Source organism: Salvia hispanica, chromosome 4, assembly GCF_029641045.1.
Source record: "Salvia hispanica isolate PSC_SH4W2 chromosome 4, Shi_PSC_v1, whole genome shotgun sequence".
Taxonomy (NCBI): Eukaryota; Viridiplantae; Streptophyta; class Magnoliopsida; order Lamiales; family Lamiaceae; genus Salvia; species Salvia hispanica.
In genome coordinates, this window is record NC_142695.1 from 14,357,220 (window position 1) to 14,371,024 (window position 13,805).

General features: G+C 34.9%; 3 protein-coding genes and 1 pseudogene across 4 annotated transcripts; 2 read left to right on the forward strand and 2 right to left on the reverse strand.

Moving 5' to 3' along the window:
* Positions 1-610: 610 nt before the first annotated feature.
* LOC125192426 (uncharacterized) lies at positions 611-2,197 on the reverse strand. The gene is made up of 5 exons (XM_089069740.1): positions 1,988-2,197; positions 1,815-1,900; positions 1,661-1,724; positions 1,210-1,293; positions 611-844 (listed from the first exon to the last, which is right to left on the reverse strand). Exons 1-5 carry the CDS (start codon positions 2,066-2,068, stop codon positions 752-754), a joined length of 408 nt encoding a protein of 135 aa, XP_088925866.1. The 5' UTR covers positions 2,069-2,197; the 3' UTR covers positions 611-751.
* A 57-nt stretch (positions 2,198-2,254) lies between these two features.
* LOC125192425 (Pectin lyase-like superfamily protein) lies at positions 2,255-4,944 on the forward strand. Its single transcript, XM_048089991.2, has 9 exons — positions 2,255-2,546; positions 2,859-2,993; positions 3,108-3,278; positions 3,396-3,416; positions 3,528-3,735; positions 3,825-3,906; positions 3,973-4,081; positions 4,178-4,294; positions 4,414-4,944. Exons 1-9 carry the CDS (start codon positions 2,304-2,306, stop codon positions 4,711-4,713), a joined length of 1,386 nt encoding a protein of 461 aa, XP_047945948.1. The 5' UTR covers positions 2,255-2,303; the 3' UTR covers positions 4,714-4,944.
* Positions 4,945-7,554: 2,610 nt separating this feature from the next.
* On the forward strand, positions 7,555-9,538 carry LOC125192965 (uncharacterized protein At2g34160-like). The gene is made up of 5 exons (XM_048090652.2): positions 7,555-7,755; positions 7,870-7,918; positions 8,587-8,649; positions 8,949-9,013; positions 9,190-9,538. The coding sequence occupies exons 1-5, from the start codon at positions 7,639-7,641 to the stop codon at positions 9,277-9,279; spliced, it is 384 nt and encodes a 127-aa protein (XP_047946609.1). The 5' UTR covers positions 7,555-7,638; the 3' UTR covers positions 9,280-9,538.
* A 641-nt stretch (positions 9,539-10,179) lies between these two features.
* Positions 10,180-13,203, reverse strand: LOC125192412 (pentatricopeptide repeat-containing protein At1g80150, mitochondrial pseudogene; annotated as a pseudogene). The gene is made up of 3 exons (XR_016128982.1): positions 13,005-13,203; positions 11,397-12,899; positions 10,180-11,293 (listed from the first exon to the last, which is right to left on the reverse strand). The product of XR_016128982.1 is annotated as a pentatricopeptide repeat-containing protein At1g80150, mitochondrial pseudogene (transcript).
* Positions 13,204-13,805: the final 602 nt, after the last annotated feature.

Here is a 13,805-nt window from a genome sequence, read left to right on the forward strand (position 1 = left end):
ATTTGATATACTCGTGTGTTATTAATTCATTAACATGAAAGCTCGAAAAATACGCACCAGTGACACTATTAAAAATCAAATTAGTAGTAAAGTTATGCAGTGTTATAAAATAGTATGAAAGACTAGTGCACAAATGAGAATGTGTTTGGTTCAAACCGATTTCACTTATTTGAATTTGGGAAGAGACTCTGATTCATAATTAGTGAATTAAATGAATTTTTTTAGTAATGAATATAAACGACACAAAAATCAAACTAAATATAGATCCACGCCATCATATTTATAATTTATTAACAGATAAAGTCGTTACAATTTGTTAATATCTGGAATCTGGCTACGTGGTCGAAGAAGCCATTAAATAATTAGACAAGTCATGTGCCACTAATACTATGTCTATCACCATAAACTAGCGACAATTGTAATGAGACAACCTTCAATAAAATATTAATCTCTCTCTATATAGTCTTACCATCATTGCCGACCTTGTCGACAGTATAAGTATTTAATCCTTGTTAAGCATTTAAGCACATTTAATTATTTACAATATTGGTCAAATAAAATTTTGAAAATAGATAATGAACTTGACTAGTGAGTTTCTCAGAAACAAAAATGGTGATGAAGAACCAAAGGAACAACATTGGATTTTACAAAATAGATGCTCCATTACATGTATTGAAACAAAAACTTCCCAGAAATATATTTGTACCTGAAAGCAACATTTACATAGACACCACTGAATTGAAGGGGGGCTTCACAAATATTTCCTAGCGAGGGACCGGACTTTTGTATCAAAATGCGATGAGGTGATACGGCTTCCAGGGAGATACAGCGGATTAAGAAGAGTCTGAAAATGTTAAAATCCAAGTTACCAGTTTGTTAGTCTTATATACTCCATGAAACAAGTCAACACCAACACAAAATATACTACTAACATGTTTTCTTTTCAATTTCTTCTTCTCTTTGCTTTTCAGTAGGGAGTAGAGAAGATCAAGATATTCTATTCATATTAGGAAAGCATTTGGTTTACTTGTAGCATTAGAACAGGTTCATGATGTAGGAAAGTGCAGTGAAAGTGGAATTACACTGATTTACGTAAGGCAAAACTAGTTGAAGACTTGAATCTGATAAGCAGAATGCTAAACAAGAGAACAAATATAAAACTTCCAACATAATTTATCATATCAGATTAAAGATGATAACAGAACTTGCCTTGATATATAGCTCATGAACCTCTTGGAAGAAGCTCTTGATTCCATCATCGTTACGAGAATCATGAAGCAGCATCAGCCGAGCATGTATCACGATTTAAAGTTAAGGAATCAAATATGTACTGAATAGCTACAGAGAGTTCTAATAGCCATCTAAGATTGGAGCAAAAAAATCATTTGATAGTTCTGCCAAAACCCAATGTGTGTAAGAAAGATGTTAGCTCAGGTTTAAAAAATCATAATATCAAGTGAATCACACTCTCACCCCATCAAACTAAAGATTTTTAGAATTAGCATTCAACTTCCCAATCATATCAAACACCATTGTTTTCATCAGAACACATAATTTCGGGTCATTTTCGCTTTTGTGGTTACCTGTTAGGGAGGAGGAAAGATTCTGAAAAAATTTATCATGATTATATAGCATTAACATGATCTAAAAATGAAAGGATATGACCAGCAGTGACGTAAACGGATGCCACCAAGTCATTGAATCTGTCTACTGATTTTAGAAACCTGATTCACAATATGCCAAAAACTTCAAAAACACAGAATTAAATTAGAAATCAAACACAAAATACTGAGTGAATGGAGTGGAGATCTCACATAGCACTCGTATTCCAGGCAATGTCCTGAACAATGTCTAAAGCGGCATGTAATATGAATTGGTGCTGATGAGCAGCATCCTCTTTCTACAATCATTTATCACGGATTGTTCATTACTATCCAAGTTACACTCAATTTCAGTAAAACACAAATATTGAACAACACAGACATACTTTGGGGAGGGTACCAACTTCAGCTTCGTAAATCGGAATGTCGTGTTTGCTCACAATTATAAAGCACGCTGTACTCGCCATCGATCCCCACTTTAATTTGAGATCGTTGCTAAAATTTGAAAATTTATGGATTGATTGATCCAACCCTAATTTGAATTGGGAAAAATGTGAAATATTGCAAATTGGGAAGGATGTTTATGTCATTACGCAGAAACTCAATTTCGCATAAATTATTGTCGTCAAATTATTATGTGAAACATTGTCTCGAGAAAAAGTACTTCTAATAAAGCTACATAAATGTTATCCGGTTACAAAAATGCAAAGTGAATTAGCTGAGATGAAATCTGCTTCTTCTCCAATCACCATCAAATATTCTTTTCTTCACTTACTAAGCATCATCCTTTATTTTCTCTCAAACACTGCAAAATCAAATGCTTTCCACTCCATAATTCAGCTCCCTTCATCTGGGCTCTCAAGAAACAGCAACAACCAAAAAACTGTGGTTCTAAACATTGATAAATTTGGTGCTAGAGGGGATGGAATCACTGATGACAGCAAGGTCAAAATTCTCTACTTTCCTTCTGTTTCAAACGAACATCACATTTTCAGTGCATTTAGCATTTCATTCGTTCTTTATTTGAGACGTGTGTGTTTGTCGGTGCTTTGACAACTGTGTGATTGCTGGTGCTTTGACATGCTAATAATACTCACATTTTGGGACTCCTTGGAATTTTGATGTTTTCCAGAAAAAAAAAAAAAAAAAAAAGTAATCCTATTGCTGTATACTTATCTAGTTATCTTACCATTGTTGCAAGCTTCCATTTTTAACTGGCATTTATAACTGAAGCCTATTGTCTTTTGGTGGCATCAGATTCTGCAAGATGTTTGGATGGTTGCCTGTTCCATGTCTTCGTCGCCTGCGAAAATTGTTATTCCTTCTGGGAATTCTTATCTAGTCAATCCTACCAACTTAGGTGGGCCTTGCAAATCACATGTGACCTTGAGTGTAAGATCTTACATACATTCCCATCTCAACATGTGCAGTTTATAGGCTTTTACTAGTTAGATGTCAGACGAGCCCTCATAGCAGAACCTACTGAATGCTTTGCAATGGCTGTAGATTTCGGGTACTATCGTTGCTCCACGAGAACCTGAGGTCTGGGATGCTTTTGATGCTCTTAAATGGCTCTACTTCCATGATGTAAACGACCTCACAGTAGAGGGGGGTGGAGCGATCAATGGTATGGGCGAAAAATGGTGGGATCAATCGTGCAAGAGAAACAAATCGCATGTATGTACGCCTTTTTCATTCAATATATTCCGAGGAACTGCTTGGTCAAACTGCATTCCTTTTCTTTACTTGACGAAGAAATGTTTATATTACTTATTTGTGAATTTTCTTTGGCAGCCTTGTACCGATGCACCAAGGGTTAGTACTTCCTGCATTTCACCAAGAATTTCACTTCATCAATCTAGAAGAAGATGCGTTTCCGACTTGTTTAGTGGCCTTTCTGATTGATGTCAATGAATGCTAATGCAGGCTATCACTTTCCACAAATGCAACAATTTGAAAATCAGGGACATTACTTTGGTTAACAGTCAAAAGAATCACTTGGTGTTTACCAACTGCAGGCACGTTGTAGCTTCCCGTCTCAGAGTTATAGCACCATCTGATAGCCCCAACACTGATGGGGTTCACATAAGTGAATCAACACATGTCCAACTCAAGGATTCGACTATTGCTACAGGCTAGTTGCTCGCAATCTCTGAATCTTGTTGCTTCTATATTTTCCAATAATTTTCTCAAGCTTTAAACATTCCTCAAAATTGTTTGTAGGAGACGACTGTGTATCCATAGTCAGTAATTCTACAAGAATTAGTATAAAGAATGTCATCTGTGGACCTGGTCATGGTATAAGGTATTAGTTATAAGATTGAAAAAATTTGTAACAATTGCTACATTGCTAATATTTCTCATCATGTAGCATAGGAAGTTTGGGAAAATCGAAGTCATCAGCTACAGTGCACAATATTGTTGTCGATGGGGTGACTATGTTTGATACTGAGAACGGGGTGAGGATCAAAACATGGCAGGTAATACATTAACAGCTCATTAAAATCTTGATATACTTATAAAGATTTGTTATTTTGCTAACCGTGTGTCTTGTCTCCATATTACGAAATTCATAGGGAGGCAGCGGTTATGCACGCAAGATTATCTTTCGGAACATAAAAATGCATAATGTCTCTAATCCCATTATCATAGATCAATATTACTGCGACTCTCCATCGCCCTGTGCAAACCAGGTATTGTTTAAATTATCCTACTTTCAATCAATTTTGAAAGAGTTATCTGCAAGCATACATATACTCTGTCCAAGATTAATTAGTTCTCTTTCATTATCGTGTCTTCTCGCAAAAAATAGACTTCAGCAGTGAGCATCGACAGCATCTCTTTCCGGAACATCAAAGGCACATCAGCAACAGAGGAGGCTATCACGCTGTCATGCAGCGACAGTCATCCATGCAAGAAACTGTACTTGGAAGATATTGAGCTCGTGTCGTTGTCTGGGACTGCAAAGTCATTCTGCTGGGAGGCGTACGGGACAAGCTCGGGTCTGATACGCCCTCCGTCTTGCTTATCATATCCAGAGACTATCTTTCTACCCAACATCAAGTCCGAGCCAACAAGAGTGCAGAGTGATGATGATCGTGCTTCCATTTAAGCGTACAAGTGAGGGGTGGGTAGCGTTTGAGCTGCTGCCTTGATGCTCTCCATTGCATCACATTCGAGCTCCATGATTCGTTGAAGTTTGCTGTGAATATGGCTTGTATTCATGTATGCCCTGAGCATATGCTAGATTTGATTTATCTATTTTTTAATGGCTTGAACTGTCGTAAATTTATTACTTATGTTACTTAATTAATTGTGGAAAAGAAAGAACTTAGCTGCCTAATATTCTACACTTTCCAGTAACATATCTGAAAGCTACTAAAGTTCTAGAAACTCCTTATCCAAATTAGGTCCTAAACAAACAAGTTCGAGAATTCAAAAGAAGCTGTAAAAAGAAAACCGAAAAAATAAAGTTCCCTGCTTTTTAAGGGAATAATAGTAATTGTTTACCTATGTAGGAATTGATTCATTTTGTAATGTGTAATGACTAGGAAGGAAATAATGATAATCTCTCTATTTAATCCGATAAGTTATAAGTTCCATGCATCTAGAATAATTGAGAATATTAGCCTGATTTGATATCCCCTTGGAAAGACTGAAAATATATTTTCTATTCGATATGCCTATATAGGTACCTTTATTTAGTTTATTGGTCCATAAATTGAAAAAAAGAGGAAGGCATGTACATAGAATAATGAAAGTATTAATTTCTAATTTGCTGGAATTTACTAAAACGTTCTAGTCTAAATTGATCATAAGATTATGATAACTCCCTTGAAACCTTTCTTCACACTTGGGTAAATAATTTTGTCAATAACTTTCATCAGAAGATTAAAAATAAAAGCATTAGCTGATTTGATCCATTTTAGAGATTTTCAAATTATACATATATTGCAAGAAAAATTGGTTCTAGAGAGATCACATGAATGATGATAATACAAGAAAAGAAGTGCTTTGTGTGAAGCACAAAGAATCTCGTACACTTCTATCATCTCCCAAAAATCATGTGTAGATCAAGCTTTTTGTGCAAATATTCTATTTCATCATATCTAGTAAAAGTAAATCACGGTGGCATATCAAATGCAAATGAATCTATAACAGTATGAAATAAATTATTATCTAACTACGAGCTACGGCGAACTCAAATTAATTAAAAATGTATCTCATGATTCTTATCTATAAATATGGAATTGCCTATTATTCTACTTGATCCAAACAAGCAAAACAAAGCCACAAATTAAATCATATCCCAAAGAAGGGAAGAATGGTTTACAACAAAGAAGCGCAAAACTTGTACACAATAAACAAGGCTGCGGTTGAGGGCCGGCAGCGAGGAGCAGCAGAGATGAAGCCGGCCGGAGACATTAACGAAAGTGCAGAAGCATTTATTAAGAGGTTTAGACGACAGCTGCTTCAACAGTGGAGGGAGTCAATGGAGAAGAACTACGACCAGATGATCAAAAGGGGTGTTTACTAATTATTATAGTACTTATATAAATTACTATATCCAATGAATAATTTATTGCATTAAAAATTGTTTGTGTATGAGTGATATAACCATATATGATATAGTATATATATTGTGTACACATGTTATCTGATTTACCAATAAAGTAGTAGTAGTAAGTAAGAAACAGTGTTGATCGATCTCAGTTTGTTCTTGATGTTAATATTGTTTGATCTTTGTGTTTTTCTCTGATATTGAAATATTTTATATTTTCCCTTGTTTTCGTAAATTTAATGTAGAGTGATCTTTTCTAAAAAAAAATTAAATCACCAACCTCATGGGGATTTTTTGAGTTATGTATGGGTGATTTACATTAATACTAATATAATATTCATATGGAAAAGTACCACTACTAATCAATATTAAAAATAAATGTTTTATTTTATTTTTATATAGCCAAAATGCCTAAGTTGAAATGGTTGAGAATTTTAATGCACAAGAGAGTTTTAAATCATCATTAATGATCTATTGTTGTAATGCATTTATAGCAGCAAACTCTAATCTGTTCCTAAAGTCTTTAACTTTAGAATTGAATGGAAACATAAATGTGGATTTAGCAAATTTGAATCGTAAAAGAATTTCGGTATCTAATAGTATAAGGAATTTTAAGCAATCGAACTTGATTTTTCCATGCTTTTATAGAAGTTTAAGATTTGATAAAAAGAGCAACAAATTATGCATTTAGCTAATCTTATGTTTCAAATTCGTTGAGCATATTCAACATTTACCTAGTAAAATTTAGGCAGAATATATCCTTGTATTAATACATTTTGTTTCACTAGGTCAGTCAATCTACAAAATTTTTGTTCATTAGGTCTTTGTATCAATGGATTTTATTTCATTAGATTCTCTTACATTTTTTTTGGTTTCATTAAGTCATTATGCATTTTGATTTAAGAGATTTTATACTTTTATTTTTAATTTGGTTGAATTTTTTATGATAGACTTCAAAAATTAATTAACTTATATATTAGTTAAGTTTATTTATTTCTTATTTTAAAATGAATTCAATTAATATCGACTAAAAAATTAGTAAGAAAATGAAAAATTTATTGATATTGTCCGTTATCAATTTATCATTTTTCTAATGATTATTGACTCGATATTGCAACTGAATTAATTTCAAAATATACAAGAAAGAAAAAGAAACATAAATAAATTTAATTAGCCAATTAAATTATGAAATTTGATAAATAAATATTTAATCAAAGCACCTCTTAAATCAAATTGAATTAGTATAATAACTTAACAAAACAAAAAATGATAAAATGAGCTAAACGAGAAAAATTCATTAGTCCTGTCCAGATATGTAATGAAACAAAAAATATGTAGAATGACCCAGTGACATAAAATGTAGTCTATTGGCTATTAATATCTTTAGATGTGTTTGTAATTTGGGGTATTTCCCAAATCACAAAATAAAAACCCTAGCCCTCTCTAAAACCCTTGGCAGCAAAAATCGTGGCAGAAATGGAAGAGATAACGGAAGGAGTGAACAATATTAATATTACTGAAACCCAGAAGAAGAACCGAATTCAGGTCTCCAATACAAAGAAGCCGCTTTTCTTTTACGTTAATCTCGCTAAGGTATACTATAAATAAATTTCTCTGTGCCCGTATTTGATTATTCAATTCAATTTCGATTACTGTCATGAATTTGGGTTTTTATTAGTCTGTGCTGTTTATTTTTGTTTTATCTAGAGGTATATGCAACAACACAATGAGGTGGAGCTTTCAGGACTTGGCATGGGTAATTTCCAATCCTTGCTTATACATTAAGTGTGTTCTTCCTTGTTTTTGATTCGATTCTCGTTTTATATATCGATGAATATAAAGGTGATGTGCTAAATTGTTTAGTTGTGTTGGTCTACACTTTATGCAAGGAATAAGTAGGTGCTAGCTGACTGTGGAAAGTTAGCTGTATAATGTGTAGCTTTGTAAGAGTAGCTCATTAGCCACTTCCATTTTCTAGAACAGCAATGTGCCTGTTTACTACTTCCAAGTTGAATGCTTGTCTAGTGGTAAGATTACTGTTTTCTTCTGATGAGCCTTAAGTTACACTGCTCCAAGTGTTTCTAAGATTGTGCTGCGCTTCTCTCAAGAGTCTAGACCAGTTAGTTATGTGGAAGTGAAATGTATATTTGGAATTTGTGCTGGCAACCTTGTCGTCATTTTTCTGCTAGTTGCTGTGGGTGTTTTCTGTGCTGTGAAAGACAACTCATTTGAATAGGATGAGAACTCATTACTGAACCCATTATGTGGCGGAGAGAAGCAACGCTTATTATTTAGAGAGCTGATTATGAATCTTTATACTTATTGTTTTGGATTTTCTGAGTGCATCGCATCGTATATATTTTTTATTTATGCTCTGTTTCCTGGTTTTGTACTAATTTTGTTTTAATTCTTATGTTATTATAGCAATCTCAACAGTTGTTTCAGTTGCTGAAATTCTGAAGAACAATGGATTTGCTGTTGAGAAGAGTGAGTTATTCTTTAAAATCCCGTATTCTTTACTATTATTTTGTAACCAACATAGGCTACTTCTGAAACAAAATGCCACACTGGTATGAAAAGGTTGATTGAGTAATTAAATATAGCAGCAACTTTGGTGGGTGGTGGGATAAAATGGTGTTACAAAATGAAGGACATTGCGTAATCCTATAAATAAAAAAATCTTCCATTTGATTGCTGGTATCTAATCATCTGTATTAACGTTACCAATACATCATACTACTATATTACAAAGATTGAACTAAATGCATCTACTTTTAAATATGTAGAAATCATGACATCCACTGTGGAGATAAAGGATGATTCTCGTGGAAGGCCTGTCCAAAAAGCCAAGGTAAGTCGATTCCTGTTCAGTTTGGTTCTGTGTATGAGGAGTAGTGTTGAACTGTTGATATTTGTATCCTGGACGTGTTCTTCCAGTCTTTGATAAAAATATCATGAGTTGATGCTTAGGTACTTTTCTTTAAAGTCTTACATCTGGTGCTCTCTCTCTGTCTCTCTCTCATACAGATTGAAGTAGTACTTGGGAAAACAGCAAATTTTGATGACTTAATGGCTGCGGCCCAAGAGGCCAGGGAGAATGGAAATGGTGAGGAATAAACATGGATCCAAGTTGATGTTTGAAGCAGTCTTTGATTATTATGCCTACTGTTATGGATGTTGAGTGAGTTTGAGTGGTGTAAAATGGCACAAGAGAAAATTTGAATAGTGGGTATGTGGCTTCACGTTTTGTAACAAATTTTTTCTTGGATGTGTGGTGGTTTAAGGCTTTCTTTAGGTGTAGCTATTCTTTTAATGTTGTTCATTAACACTTTTAACAAAATCCTGATGAAATTATGTTTTGTTACTTGTTCTGCGAGATATTGATGGCACCCCTTTAACAAGGTCATGGCCTCCTTGCATATCTGATACCTATATCAATGTTTTATTTCATGAATACACACAACATTGACGTATCAGTTGTGTAAATAATGAGATGCAATATCAATTGTTTTCATTTATAAAAACTATGGAGTAGCTTTTATTTATAACAGCCCACACTCTTAATAATGGAGTACTTTTTTATTCATAAAATTAGTCGCCTTTTTCACAATTGAAATCACTATTCTTGATTTTTTGGCCTATGTACTTTTTAAGTTTTGGTTGTTAAGCTACTAAAGTTTTTTTATATATTTTTTTTCTTGAAACGTCAGAGCATTATTTTAATACTACTACAAGTTATGGGAGTGCTTTCAATTTTTGGTTAGCATAATTTATTTTTAATGTCAATAGAGTCATGTACTTCAAAAAAGTTGTATTCTCCGAAACTGCAATATCAAAATCTCTTAAATTCAAGCCCTGCATCAGAAACATCAAATAACTGACCGGAATAGCTACTTAGTTCAAATCAATCAAGAGTTGAACTTATGGCAACAATACTGTGAAAAACTCTCTATCATCTATGACAACGACAAAACCGCAGATTGAATCTCTGCATGAAAGGTGAAAGATCAATCTTGGCAATGGTGGTTACTGGTTATAATTAATACAAGTACAAGTCATTACAAGCAAACGCCTCTAATCAGCATTAAGATGCCAACTGTGCAAGGAAATCAACATAACACTACATCTTATCATAGTAGTCTAGTTTCAAAATTATGCAAACACAACTGGCATGAAACAAGCTTAAGTCGAACTCGTGGTACAGGAATAGGCAGCTGGCCTTTCTCTGTTCACAAAACAGGCAAAAAGAATTCATAGTCATGACTAACAGCAGTTGAACTTCCTAACTAGAATAAAATTCTATAATCACTTACTTTTAGACTGATTGAGCTCAAATACTAATGGAACAGTTACAAATAAATTTGAAGATAATAAGAGTTCACTTCCAACCAAATGCTAGTTGCACCAACCATTATGATCGCAAACCAGAACATGATCGGTGACCTTATCCTCGTGTGCTTACAAAAGACAAAAACTTCAAAGCAATTCTTTGCTTCTACAAGTTTTTATATATGTATGGACGAAAATTTATTTTTACATCCCTTGTACAGAGCCTCATAAACTACACAAACAAAAAGTTGCATTCAGAAATTCCAGGTCATTCTATCAAATATGTTTTGTCTCACAATTACTCATGATCAAATAACATACTAATACTATGTCACAAATACTAACACAAAAATGAAGATGTGAGCTTCTTTAGCAAGCTAAATTAGAGGTTTATTGAACAAGAACTCAAACATGAGTTCCATCATGTTACAAAAATTTTGCTTTCTAAGTTTGTCAAGCATGCATTAGAATTCAACAAGGAATATCAGCAGGAGGGAGTTGCAAAGAGAAAACGGAGGAACTAACACAACCTAACACGTAAGACTAGTGCTGTCAGTGTATGTCGTAGAATTAAGGCATATCAATAGGATGTGAATACACAACAAATCAGCACCCTGTTTTGTAACTCCCCCATGCTCACTTTGGCAATCTACTGTAACTTGTTCCTGTATATTCTTCTAAACTAGTATGCAGCAATCAGCTGAATAAACAAAAAATAGTGCAGCCCTTCGATTTACCAACTGTTAGAGCTTCATCATAATCAAACGGGAGTCGCTGGCTGCATCCAGCAATCACCTCAAACCTGAAGGAAACACAAATATCTAGATTATAACAACTAACAGATACATTATTGGTTTTGCTCTATAGATTGTAAAAAAGCCAATAAACTAGTGAAACCAACTTACAATTTAGTGAGCTGTCCTCTTAGAGTTTTCATCTCACTAAGAACTCATTTGGGCACAACCAGAATCGGACTGAAGAAATTCCATGCAGTCATCAGAGATAGTATCTCAAGGGCAAGGCTAAAACCAACCTTGCTTCATAACCAATCAATTAAATTATCTCCCAATGAGACGGCTGACCCATACAATAAATTAGTTCATTTCCTTGATACTATGGATTTCATGAGTTCAATTTGAGCCGGATTAAAAGGAGGCTTCCTTTTCAAAGAAAGACTATAAATATGTTTCGCTTTATCAAGCTTCTCGAGTTTTCCATCTCTGACCAGGCCTTCGATCAGATTGTTAATGGTACCCACACTAGGATACCAGTTGTTCTCCATACTTTGTTTACACATGTTGTATGCCATGTCGAATTCTCTTGCTTCACAGAAATAATGGATCAAGGTTTGGTAAATTTTTTGATTTGGCTTGTAGCCCTCACTCCTAAAAGCAGAATACACATACATAGCCATTTTTAGATTTCCCATTTTGCAGAAACCTTTGATCACCAAATTATATGTGATCTCATCAGGAAACTCAGGAGATTTCTTCAATCTCCGCATGAAATCCAACAACTTATTAGCGTCCCATGTCCGCCCCTTATTTACCAAGAACTGAATCCTCACATTGAAGGTTGCAATATTGGGAAGACAACCTTTTAACACCATCCGGCTCCACAGCCCATTTGCAATCTCTGGCCAGTTCGACTTGTAACAGGCCTCTATAAGCGAGGTGTACGTGAAAACATCAGGAGCTAGTCCCCATGTTCCCATCCCAGCCATGACAAGAAACGCCTTATCCAGTATACCCATCTCACAGAAACCCTTGATAACAATATTAAACGAATATGCATCTAGCACAATTCCAAATCTACCAGGAACATCATTTAGAAACCAATCAATCGCCTGCAAATCCCGAGAGTCAGTCAATACCTTCAAAGCAGCATTAAATGACTTAACGGTCCGCACACAACCATACAAATGCATATCACAAAACGTATTGACAGCATGTTTAGTCATTCTAGCCCTCCCATACAACATTATTATTCGTATAGTGAACCCTTCCCGACGACCCTGTGGCAGAGTCTTCTGATGCTCAAGCAAGATCTCAATATAATCAAGCCGGCCTGCCCCAGCTAACCTAGAGACCGTGTCCTCAAAGATAAATCGGTTCTCAACAACAACCTTATTTGTGGCATTAGCCTTAAACAAATTGAACAACTTCTCAGGGTCCCTTTCCTTCTTTAGTTTAACCAATGCAGGCTCATCTACTGAACTAGGTTTTCCAGCTCTACTGCTAACATCACTAATTTTTCCAACGAATGAAGAAAAAGCTGCGGCGGCGAGATTACGGTGTACGGCGCCAAACCTGCGAATTAGTCGCAGAGTGAGCATGTTCTAGGAAAGCCCTAATTCCACCATCCAAAATCGCAGATTTTATCAGTATATCACCGAAAAATGCATTCTCCTATCACATCCAAATCAAAAGAATAATCTTGGAAAATTAATTCAGTCTCATCTTAAGAAATACACAAAATCAATCAAGTGCAATCCAAATTCGCAGAGAACGTACTCAAAATACAAATGGGGTATCTCGAAATTGCAGATTGTAATCTGCGAGTGATGGAATAGCTAAAGCAATGCGAATGAACTGATAAACTTTGTGTAGAGAATGTACGGATAAATCAGATAATCAAGGCAGGAGAAGAGACGGGCTATACATACACACATATATTTGTATGTATAAATGAGTTTGGGTGGGTGGGGGAGGGGGAGCTGGTGGTGATGGAGGGTTTTGCGCCCATGAGAATTTTAGGTTTGAGGTTTTGGATTCAGTTTTTCCTGAATTGAGGTCTTACTGATCTGATGCACGCGGTTGCACGATAAATTTTTCGCTCTGGTGATGTGGCGAAATGCTATTTGTTTCCTTGTAGCACCACAGTGGGCTCGGACCAAAACGGCAATTAGCCCATTAGTTTTGGTAGAGCGGATCAAGTACAATTACATTTTGGGGCAACGACTAGTTTAACATTTTTTATACAGCTACTTATCCTTTTCTACAAAAACTACATTTCCTTTAATTCGTCCAACAAACCCTTTTCTTCCTAATATTCTCAAGTCAATTAAATGGTTCAAAACAATCTCAATCTCAATCTCAAACCCAGACTCAAATTTGCAACAACAATTCCTTTTAAAATCAAGGCAAGAAGATTTCTTACACTTGAAGTGAAGGAATTAAGATATATTGGCGCACATGTACTAAAATGATAGTACAAAAATATGACTCAATGGTCATGACCACTAAGTAGGATTGACCATCTTTGCAAGCATTGGGGCGGGTTTAAAAAAGACCGTCACAAATTTGTCGATTGCA